Source organism: Crinia signifera, unplaced genomic scaffold (assembly GCF_055691185.1).
Source record: "Crinia signifera unplaced genomic scaffold, ASM5569118v1 HAP2_SCAFFOLD_449, whole genome shotgun sequence".
In the NCBI taxonomy this organism is placed as follows: domain Eukaryota; kingdom Metazoa; phylum Chordata; class Amphibia; order Anura; family Myobatrachidae; genus Crinia; species Crinia signifera.
In genome coordinates this window covers 1-10,696 of record NW_028142342.1, presented here as the reverse complement: position 1 = coordinate 10,696, position 10,696 = coordinate 1, and the positions used below count along the sequence as shown (strand labels likewise).

The 10,696-nt window shown below is 45.7% G+C and overlaps 1 protein-coding gene across 1 annotated transcript; it reads right to left on the bottom strand.

The window, feature by feature from the left end:
* Nucleotides 1–496: 496 nt before the first annotated feature.
* LOC146055496 (thioredoxin domain-containing protein 11-like) lies at nt 497–7,778 on the bottom strand. The gene is made up of 2 exons (XM_083168292.1): nt 7,460–7,778; nt 497–1,630 (listed from the first exon to the last, which is right to left on the bottom strand). Exons 1-2 carry the CDS (start codon nt 7,606–7,608, stop codon nt 1,036–1,038), a joined length of 744 nt encoding a protein of 247 aa, XP_083024418.1. The 5' UTR covers nt 7,609–7,778; the 3' UTR covers nt 497–1,035.
* Nucleotides 7,779–10,696: the final 2,918 nt, after the last annotated feature.

Below are 10,696 nucleotides of genomic sequence, written 5' to 3'. Positions count from 1 at the left end.
TATATTTTTACTGTGAAGGGTAAGCACTGGCTGCTTTTGGATGTAGCCCACAAATGTTAGCATTATTTTTTCATTGTAATAAAAATTTTGGTTTGGACACACCCCACTGAAATCTAATGCGCACATGTTACAACTGCCCCAGCTGCGCTGCACTGTATTACACTCAGTGGTGGAACACGAGCGGTAAGTCCAGGTGCAAGAATATGCTTTGGGCCCTCTCCTGTTGATAATATGGACACTATTCTGGTTCACTCGCAAAGGCAAATTCCTTCTCAAATGGACAAAACCATGCGTACTGCAGTTGGGGCAGATGTAACTTGTGCAGAAAGAGTTAGAGTTGGGTACTTCAAAGTGAGATCTATATTGCAGTGTAAAAATAATGCAGCCAGTATTTTCCCTGCCCATTTTGAGACCAAATTTGTACTGAGATCAGATCTGAATAAGCACCATAGTTTAGCGCACAATGGTATTAATGACATTTTTCTGGGACTTAATGGACTTTTGTGCATTTATTTATTAAATTGCATAAGAAGTGGATATTACAGTTTGTTGAGATATATTTGAGATTTCAACTCTAGTCTTTAATACCTTATCTCATGTCCTGCTTTCAGGATTTCAGCCTGTGGGAACCGGGGGATAATTACTGACAAAGCAAAATAGATTACCTGTGCATCATTATTATAGAAATGCAGAAAACATGATCTGTTGGGGTTATTTAAGAACTGAATTTAAAAAAATGCAGATTATTGCAGATTATTCAGACAATTTGTCTAACTATTTTCAAAATGTACAATAAAAAAAAAACAAGAATTAAACCTCAGGCAACATGGATTTAATTAATTTCAGAGAAGTCATCAAACTTCTGCCAGAACAAACGCAGACAAAAAATCTGGAATAGAACTTGTTCTTAGAAACTAGGCTGTTACAAAAATAGAAGTTTTAATTCCTGACCCCCAAGGAAATAAAGACCTTAATTTACAGTTTGAAAATCTGTATAAATAATTTTTGAAATATTTCTGCTAAAAAAAAAAAATATCAGTCTGTTTTATTTTCTTTATTATACTCTGTGCTGGAGCTATCAGATTGTCCTTCAGAAACATCAGTGCTTGGCCGGATTCCATCCTCGTGGTTATCAAACCTTTCTGTCTCTGCATTAGTTTTGTGTTTGGCTTCCAGTGCTACCATAAGAAACTTAAGTAGTGCATTTTCTGCCAGAAGACTTTCAGAAGCCGCTACCAGCTCCTTCATCTTGTCCGCCATCGTGCCCACCTCCCTAGTTTTTTGCTCACACAGAGCTTGTAACTGTTCCGTGTGATCCTCCAAGGCTCTGTTGTGTTGTTCTAGGGTCCGTTTTTGGACTTTAAGGTCTTGTGTATCTTTCCTCACTTTCGAAATCCGTTCTGCCAGCTGATCCTGGGCATTGTGTAATACTGTAATTTCAGCCCTCAGTCTTTGGATTTCTCGCTCCAGATAAGTGACTTGATCTTCTTTGTATTGCAGATAGTGCATTGGGCAGGAGGCAGGAGGATCAGCTGCAGCAGAAGGCAGGGTGGCATATTTTAGGATAAACTTCAGAAGGTTTGGAACAGTGATTTGCTGATCTTCAGGATACACTACACTGTGGTCTTTCCTGCAAACACATAAGTAATAAGTGGAGGGTTGGCATTAGAGTACTTGTACTTATATATGTCATCTGCGAACTATCCCAGCAGACTTCCAAAACCTTGTTCGTTCAATAGACAGAAACAGCATCAGGAAAGGAAATGCATGCAATCGCAGTCATATGAACATTAGAATAAGCAAGAAAGAAGCACATTTTGTTTCCCCCAGCACACTCAATGATATCAGTAACAATATTTAAATCTACATGATAATGTAATTCAGAGATCTTGGTTACATATGTATGCAAAAATTTGGAAAGCCCCCAAGTCAATTGACAAGGCATCTTAGAGTATTGCAATATCTATTTGCAGGGTGCAGCATCCCAAAATCAAATCAAAATCGAACAGTGTTTAAGCTGGATCCGATCTCGAAGCGCAGCCCCACGATCGAAAGTAGAAATAAACTTGGCAGGCAACTGCGTGTGTGGCCGGAAACGGCATGTGCGGCCGCCAAACAGCGAGGCTCGTGGCTAAATGCAGCGGCGTCCCTGCTTTAGCCACGAACCTCGCTGTTTGGGGGAATCCTTGCGGCCATCTGACATTGGCCGGCACTGGGGTTAAACGACAAGGGTCATTGTTTTCGGTGAGCCCTGCCGTTTAACCCCCTCACCGGCCGCATTGAATACTGCCCATTAACTCTTACTGCCTGCTATATTGGAGGCACAAGTACACTTTGAGATTGATGTTTGTCTGTTGAAAGCATCCTGTAAGGAATTCAGTTATTTATATTTTTTACAGCAGCATATCTTTTAAGTTACTGTAGTGCGCATTCCACCAGGGTAAGCGCTGAAAAAAAATGAAAGTAAAACAAGGAAAACGTTGCTGGTGAAATCAGAATGCGATACTGGGGATTGTATCCAACATATAGAACAAAGAGTGTACACAATAATACACAATTATAGTGGCAAAACTTTCAGGCCAGGGGGAGGCGTGGCCACGGCAGGGCACGAGTGAGAGCGTGTGCTTGAATCTCCCTGTGCCATGAACTAAGGAGCCCTCTCCTACGCACATCCACATGTTGGAATAAAGGAAAAATAAGACTGTTACCAGTGGGAGCCTGTGGTCGTGGTGACCCCCGGTGGAGGTGTGCGGTGCGTCGGCCCCCTGCTCCGGCGGTGCAGTGTGCCTGCGGTGGAGACTGGCGAGAGGGCGTTTTGATGCAGCGAGGAGAGAGAGGCGCTGCTGCACGGAGAGATAGGATCCGCATCATCGGCGGCGACATCCCCGAGTTTCCCGGCGCCAGAGAGTGACGCGCTGTGAGAGAGCGGACCCGTGGGCGGCGTGCACAGCACAGTAACACGGCAGCCTGAGACACCCGCCGCAGAGAAAGGGGGAACGAGGTGTGGTGGCGGCGGAGCAAGCTGTTTTTGCACCCCAGGCTCCAGTTCCTGCGGTGCCTCATTGTTCCCTGGTAGCCCCAAGACAGTGCAAAGCATTTTGGGCAGCGCAGTTTGTGAGGCGAACGGATGCTCGCTGGCCTACAGAGTCTGCTGGAACCTAGGCTGTATGCTGCTGTATGCTGTAATCCAGGAGAAATCAATCTGCCACCGGTGATAAAGGTACTTGAATTGCACTTTCTTGCACCAATCAATAAATACCAGCACCAATATATTGAGGACTAAGCATTGAAGGTTGGCTGTGAATGGTCCTGGCCCCTATTGGATAATAGGGAATAAACTGGTTAGAATATCTGCAGTATAACCAGAATCTCAAAAGAAAGTTATCACACACCAATAATAATGGGGAAATCCAGCCAAAACCACAGCTGCTGCACGTTTAGAAAAATTTGCCATGCATCAGACTAGCAACAGCTCCCAGGCCAGCACACCGCACACCACTCCAGTGAAGGAGAATAAAAATCCACAATCTCAAGAAGTCACTTTACAACAACTGCTAGAGGCCATTAACTCTAGTGAGACCATATGGTGGAGCAAACCAATAAAATACAAAGTGATCTAATGCTGTTGAGAGATGACGTACGCAAGATCAGAGACCGAGTGGCTGAAGTGGAGAGTAGAGTATCGGCTGTAGAAGATACAGTAGCGCCACTTCAGAGCCAGGTCAAAAAAATGACAGGCCAAATGCAGGACATGCAGCGCAAAATGGTCGACATTGAGGGGCGGCTTAGGCGTAATAATTTACGCTTTATTGGTTTTGAAGAAGGAGTAGAAAGAAATACTCCAGAAAAATTTATTGAAGAGTGGGTGGTACAAGCCCTGGGCAGCAAGTCACTCACGGAACAGTTTATAGGGGGATAGGTGATAGAGGATAGGGGAAAGGTGATAGGGGATAGAGGATAGGGGATAGGGGGATAGATGATAGGGGATAGGAGATAGTGATAGAGGATAGGTGATAGGGGATAGAGGATAGGTGATAGAGGATAGGTGATAGACGATAGGGGATAGGTGATAGGGGATAGGGGATAGGAGATAGGGGATAGGTGATAGGGGATAGATGATAGGGGATAGGAGATAGGGATAGAGGATAGGGGATAGGAGATAAGGGATAGGTGATAGAGGATAGGGAAATAGTGATAGAGGATAGAGGATAGGGGATAGAATAGAGGATAGATAGGATAGGTGATAGAGGGATAGGTGATAGGGGATAGGTGATAGAGGATAGGGGATAGAGGATAGGGGATAGGTGATAGAGGATAGGTGATAGGGGATAGGTGATAGGGGATAGGTGATAGATGATAGGGGATAGGTGATAGAGGATAGGTGATAGGGGATAGGTGATAGGGGATAGGTGATAGAGGATAGGTGATAGAGGATAGGTGATAGAGGATAGGGGATAGAGATAGGGGATAGGTGATAGAGGATAGGTGATAGAGGATAGGGGATAGAGGATAGGGGATAGGTGATAGGTGATAGGGGATAGAGGATAGGGGATAGGTGATAGGGGATAGGTGATAGGGGATAGGTGATAGAGGATAGGTGATAGGTGATAGAGGATAGGTGATAGAGGATAGGGATAGGGGATAGGAGATAGGGGATAGATGATAGGGGATAGGTGATAGGTGATAGAGGATAGGGGATAGGTGATAGGGGATAGGTGATAGGGGATAGAGGATAGGGGATAGGTGATAGGGGATAGGTGATAGATGATAGGGGATAGGTGATAGGTGATAGATGATAGGGGATAGGTGATAGGTGATAGAGGATAGGTGATAGGGGATAGGTGATAGAGGATAGGTGATAGGGGATAGGTGATAGGTGATAAAGCATAGGTGATAGGGGATAGGTGATAGGGGATAGGTGATAGATGATAGGGGATAGGTGATAGATGATAGGGGATAGGGGATAGGTGATAGGGGATAGGTGATAGGGGATAGATGATAGGGGATAGGAGATAGGTGATAGGTGATAGATAATAGGGGATAGGGGATAGAGGATAGGTGATAGGGGATAGGTGATAGATGATAGGGGATAGGTGATAGGTGATAGAGGATAGGGGATAGGTGATAGGGGATAAGTGATAGGGATAGGTGATAGGGGATAGGTGATAGGGGATAGATGATAGGGATAGATGATAGGGGATAGGTGATAGGGGATAGGTGATAGGGGATAGGTGATAGGGGATAGGTGATAGAGGATAGGGGATAGGTGATAAAGCATAGGTGATAGGCGATAGGTGATAGATGATAGGGGATAGGTGATAGATGATAGGGGATAGGGGATAGGTGATAGGGGATAGGTGCTAGGTGATAGAGGATAGGTGATAGGGGATAGGTGATAGGGGATAGATGATAGGGGATAGGTGATAGGGGATAGGAGATAGGTGATAGGGGATAGGTGATGGAGGATAGGGGATAGGGGAAAGGTGATAGGGGATAGAGGATAGGGGATAGGGGATAGATGAAAGGGGATAGGGAGATAGGTGATAGAGGATAGGGGATAGGTGATAGGGGATAGGTGATAGATGATAGGGGGATAGAGGATAGGTGATAGATGATAGGTGATAGATGATAGGGGATAGGTGATAGGGGATAGGTGATAAAAGGATAGGTGATAGGGGATAGGTGATAGATGATAGGGGATAGGGGATAGGTGATAGATGATAGGGGATAGGAGATAGGTGATAGAGGATAGGGGATAGGAGATAAGGGATAGGTGATAGAGGATAGGGGATAGGTGATAGGTGATAGGGGATAGGGGATAGGTGATAGATGATAGGGGATAGGAGATAGGTGATAGAGGGATAGGGGATAGGAGATAAGGGATAGGTGATAGAGGATTGGGGATAGGTGATAGGGGATAGGTGATAGGGGATAGATGATAGGGGATAGGTGATAGGGGATAGGTGATGGGGGATAGGTGATAGGGGATAGAGGATAGGTGATAGGGATAGGTGATAGATGATAGGGGATAGGTGATAGGGGATAGGTGATAGAGGATAGGTGATAGGGGATAGGTGATAGAGGATGGGATAGGTGATAGAGGATAGGGGATAGGTGATAGGGGATAGGTGATAGGGGATAGGTGATAGAGGATAGGGGATAGGTGATAGATGATAGGGGATAGGTGATAGGGGATAGGTGATAGATGATAGGGGATAGGAGATAGGTGATAGGGGATAGGTGATAGGGGATAGAGGATAGGTGATAGGGGATAGAGGATAGGAGATAGGGGATAGAGGATAGGTGATTGGGGATAGGTGATAGAGGATAGGGGATAGGTGATAGGGGATAGAGGATAGGTGATAGGGATAGAGGATAGGTGATAGAGGATAGGGGATAGGTGATAGGGGATAGAGGATAGGAGATAGGGGATAGAGGATAGGGGATAGGTGATAGAGGATAGGGGATAGGTGATAGATGATAGGGGATAGGTGATAGGTGATAGGGGATAGGAGATAGGTGATAGGGGATAGGTGATAGAGGATTAGGGGATAGAGGATAGGTGATAGGGGATAGGTGATAATGGATAGAGGATAGGGGATAGGTGATAGGGGATAGGTGATAGGGGATAGAGGATAGGGGATAGGTGATAGAGGATAGGTGATAGGGGATAGGTGATAGGGGATAGAGGATAGGGGATAGGTGATAGAGGATAGGGGATAGGTGATAGGGGATAGGTGATAGGGGATTGGGGATAGGTGATAGGGGATAGGTGATAGAGGATAGGTGATAGAGGATAGGTGATAGGGGATAGGTGATAGGGGATAGGTGATAGGGGATAGGTGATAGGGGATGGCCGGACTATGTGCTTCCGCGATCACGGCGGATATCACTGCGCAGACTGGGTCTTTACACCCTCCATCGATAGTGTATAAATATTCACGGACGACCATCGATGTTTTTATATATCGATGGTCATACATTTTCTTTGATTGATTGGCCTGTAAGCCAATAAAAATGCGGTGGCGGTGCTTCGCGGGTGCCGGGGGTGGAGCTATGCTCCGTGTCCCGACACCTTGGGGAAAAAGCAAAAACGAAACTATTTGTTTTAAGCTTGACATCGATGGTGGGAAACCATCTGGTTCTCCCACATCGATGGCAAAACTATTCGACATCGGCCATAAACCATCGATGGTTTATAATCATCGATGGTCGATGGCCATCTGCTGTGCTACCGCTGGGGTGGGTAGCAGGGGCTGTCCTTTGCTGCTGGGCAGGTGGAAGCAGCTGTTCTAGTGTTACTGGGGGGTGCAAGCTACTCCGCTGCTGCTACTCATCACTTGTTCAAGTACACTCACACTGTGCTCGGCCCGCGCACCACACCCACGTCAGTAAGCCCCGCACCTAAGCGCTAGGGGAGGCGCGTCCCTCGCGGCTGTTGCTTGACGTCATCACTCACCTTTTTGTCACGTGACAACGAGTGGACGGTTGGGCTGAGAGATGCGCGAGCGAGGACGGTTGGGCTGAGAGCTGCGCTGGAGGCGGCTGTGTGAAGTTGTCCCATCTTTCCCCCTTCATGAAGATTATACAGCCATAGACTGCCAGCATATTGCCCAGCACGGTGACGGAGAGGAGGCAGAGGTAGCAGGTACCCCCACTGATACTGCAGTGCTACCGAGGGGTTGTGGTGGGCGGGCGCTGCCAAATAGGAGAGAGAGGTAGAGCTGTCCCCAGTGTCGCGGCTATTGGTGGAGGGCTGGCCCCGGGGCAGGTTAGACTAGCCCCCCCCCCCCCCCCTGATCACAGTGCATAGCTCCCAACATTGCATGTTAAAATTGGTCGTGAAAAGAGGAGGGGCTAAATGGGAAATGGGCGGGGCATCGGTAAAGGGGCATGGTCTATTGCCACGACCACCTGTTTTTTATCATTTTGGGGGGCATTCCCAAAACTTTCATAGTGACTAGGCAAGCCCCAAACTCTCTCCCTGACAAATTTTTTAGGGATGGCCATCGATGGTTGCCATCGATGTCAATTGTGCAACTGGTCATGGATAGTGTTAACATATGCAATGAATGACCATCGGTATTTTTAACTATCGATGGTCATCCATTGTGTTTCACTGATTGGCTGGTGGGCCAATCAAAACACAAGGGCGGGGCTTTGCTCCATGCCCCAGCACTTTGAAACAAACAACAACAAAAAAGCAAACCATCTGGTTCTCCCCCATCGATGGCAAAAGTATTTGACATCAGCCATAAACCATCAATGATTTTGAAATCATCCATGGTCAATGGCCATCCCTACTCCCCAGTGGCGTAACAAGATACATGTGGGCCACATAGCAAAGTTTGTAAGTGCCCCTATTTAGCACCTAATGCTGAAAAGTGTATACAGCACATGATACTTTGACAGGTAAAGTGGGCCCCTCTCAGCTCTGGGCCCCATAGCAGCTGCACCCCCTGCACCTAGGGTTACCACCTAGTCCCTTTAATTCCGGACACATGTTAATTACACAGGTTCTGTGGCAGTTTAAAATCAGGTGAAGTGGAGTCTTGAAGTCAGCCAGCCACAGAACCTGTGTAATTAATATGTGTCCGGAATTAAAGGGACTAGGTGGTAACCCTACCTGCACCTATGGTAGTTACACCCTTGCTACTCCCTGTTCTTCTGCCTGTAGTGAAGAGATGCTGAGCACAGGTGCAAGGCATCTCTTCAGCGATCACCAATATGATCTCCTGCTCCACCCCAACTGCGGGTCAGCCTCCAATAGAGGGACAGTACTGATGTATTTGGGTCTGGAGACTGTGTGCAATCGATGTGCAGGATTGCGGTCGGGCCGGGACACATGCAGAGAGAGATCTGCAACAAGGCTGAGTTCGGTGTCAGAGGGCTGAGTTGGGGGTGGGGCTATCCGAGTATTCGGGACACTTATCAAATCCCCTCCCTTAAATATAGTGAAAGTGTAATCCCTGAGTATAATTGATAGCCCATTTTAGCCAAAATTGTACATTGGCTGAACCCTCCGCTAGGACCAGCCATCAATGGGAGGAGATGTTTTCCAGGCTGATCCCTCCTGTCAACCATGACCAGCTTTTTCTGACCTTTTTCTGACCTGTATATTATTACACACACACACTCACAGGTAATCAGTTCTGATATATCGCTGCTGCAAAAGCAGTCACAAATGACGGCAGCAAATACGATTGATATTATGTGCAGCAGGTTCAATCTCCAATTTCTGTGCTCGATCCACAGAATTGGGTGAAATCTCCCAAAATCGCATAAGTGTATGTGTTTTTAACTCAGGACACCCTCATCCCAAGGGACCTTAATGAGTAAAACACAGTGAATATTGTTTTGAAAAAAATGGATAATTTTTTGCCTTTATTCTCCCCATTTAACTTTCCTTTTTACTTGTATTCTGTGGTGTTTTATTTCCTATTTTTTCATTAGGTTCACTTCATACTGTAACATGTTTTTTTTTTTTTTTTGTGTGTGTGACCGCGCTCTGATTGGTAAGCTTCTCCAATATAAAAAGGTACTTCAAGGGTTTGGTGCTAGGAGCGCTAAAAATAATAAAGGGGGTATGTGATATGACTGGTCCAGGCGGGAGAGGAGGTTGAAAATAAATAAAAAATAATAAAAATAAAATAACTAAAAATAAAATAATATAATAAAAATAAAGATAAATAAATAATAAAATGAAAGTAAAAAATAAATAAAAGAGAATAAATTGAGAAAATTAATAACATGTATACTGTATGTACATGAATTATTTATATGTATTTTAGGGGCCTATTTATGAAGGATTGGGTGGAATATTACCGCCCAGGATCGCATTGTAAAATGTAATCCTATTGCCAGAATGGGATTGTTAACACTATGTGCTGCTGAATTTAGAATAATGCTTGGTGAACCTAACTTAACTGTTAATTGGGATACATTTGAATGGCTGGCGGTTGGGAATGCGGGCGGCCAGAACACTGATGCCGGCATACCAAATGAGTAATCCTGACGGGGGCCAAGTTAGTATACCTACCCTCCTTCTGCGCCCCCCCCCCCATTTATCCCTCCCTGCAGTGTAACCCCACTGCCTAAACCTAGGGATGGCCATCAGTGCATATGCCATCGATGGTTGCCATCGATGGTGATTCTGCACCCATCCATTGATATCTGTAAACTATTTGATAGATAACCATCGATAGGTATAGCTATCGATGGTCATCCATTATATATGACTGAGTGGCCTGTGGGCCAATCAGAACTCGGGGTGGGACTTCCGGGTGTCGTGGGGGGGGGGTTTGCTATACTCCGTGTACTGGCACCTTGAAAGGAAAAAATGGAAATATCGGTGCTCCTTTGCCATCGATGTAGGGAAACCTTCTGGTTCTCCCACATCGATGTCAAAAGTTCTCAACATCGGCCATAAAGCATTAGACTGTGGGGTAGGTTTAGGTAGGGATGGCCATTGACCATCAATGATTTGAAATCATCGGTGGTCAATGGCCATCCCTACCTAAACCTACCCCACGGTCTAATCCCCACTGCCTAGGTATTATGGAATTTTGATGTTTTACTACCATGCACCAAATCTAATTTGATTCAGACAAGCCCATGGAGTGCTGTCTGCTGATCTCTAAATGCTTTCGGTGATTGTTAATTGTGTATATTTTCCTGTGGAAGGCACCGCGGCATA

Bases quoted from the DNA above. Each gene is read 5' to 3' on its own strand.
- LOC146055496 (XM_083168292.1), bottom strand. From the start codon at position 7,608: ATGCTGGCAGTCTATGGCTGTATAATCTTCATGAAGGGGGAAAGATGG. The intron at 1,631-7,459 runs GTGAGTGATGAC...ATGTGTTTGCAG, and splicing joins CGTTGTCACGTGACAAAAAG to GAAAGACCACAGTGTAGTGT.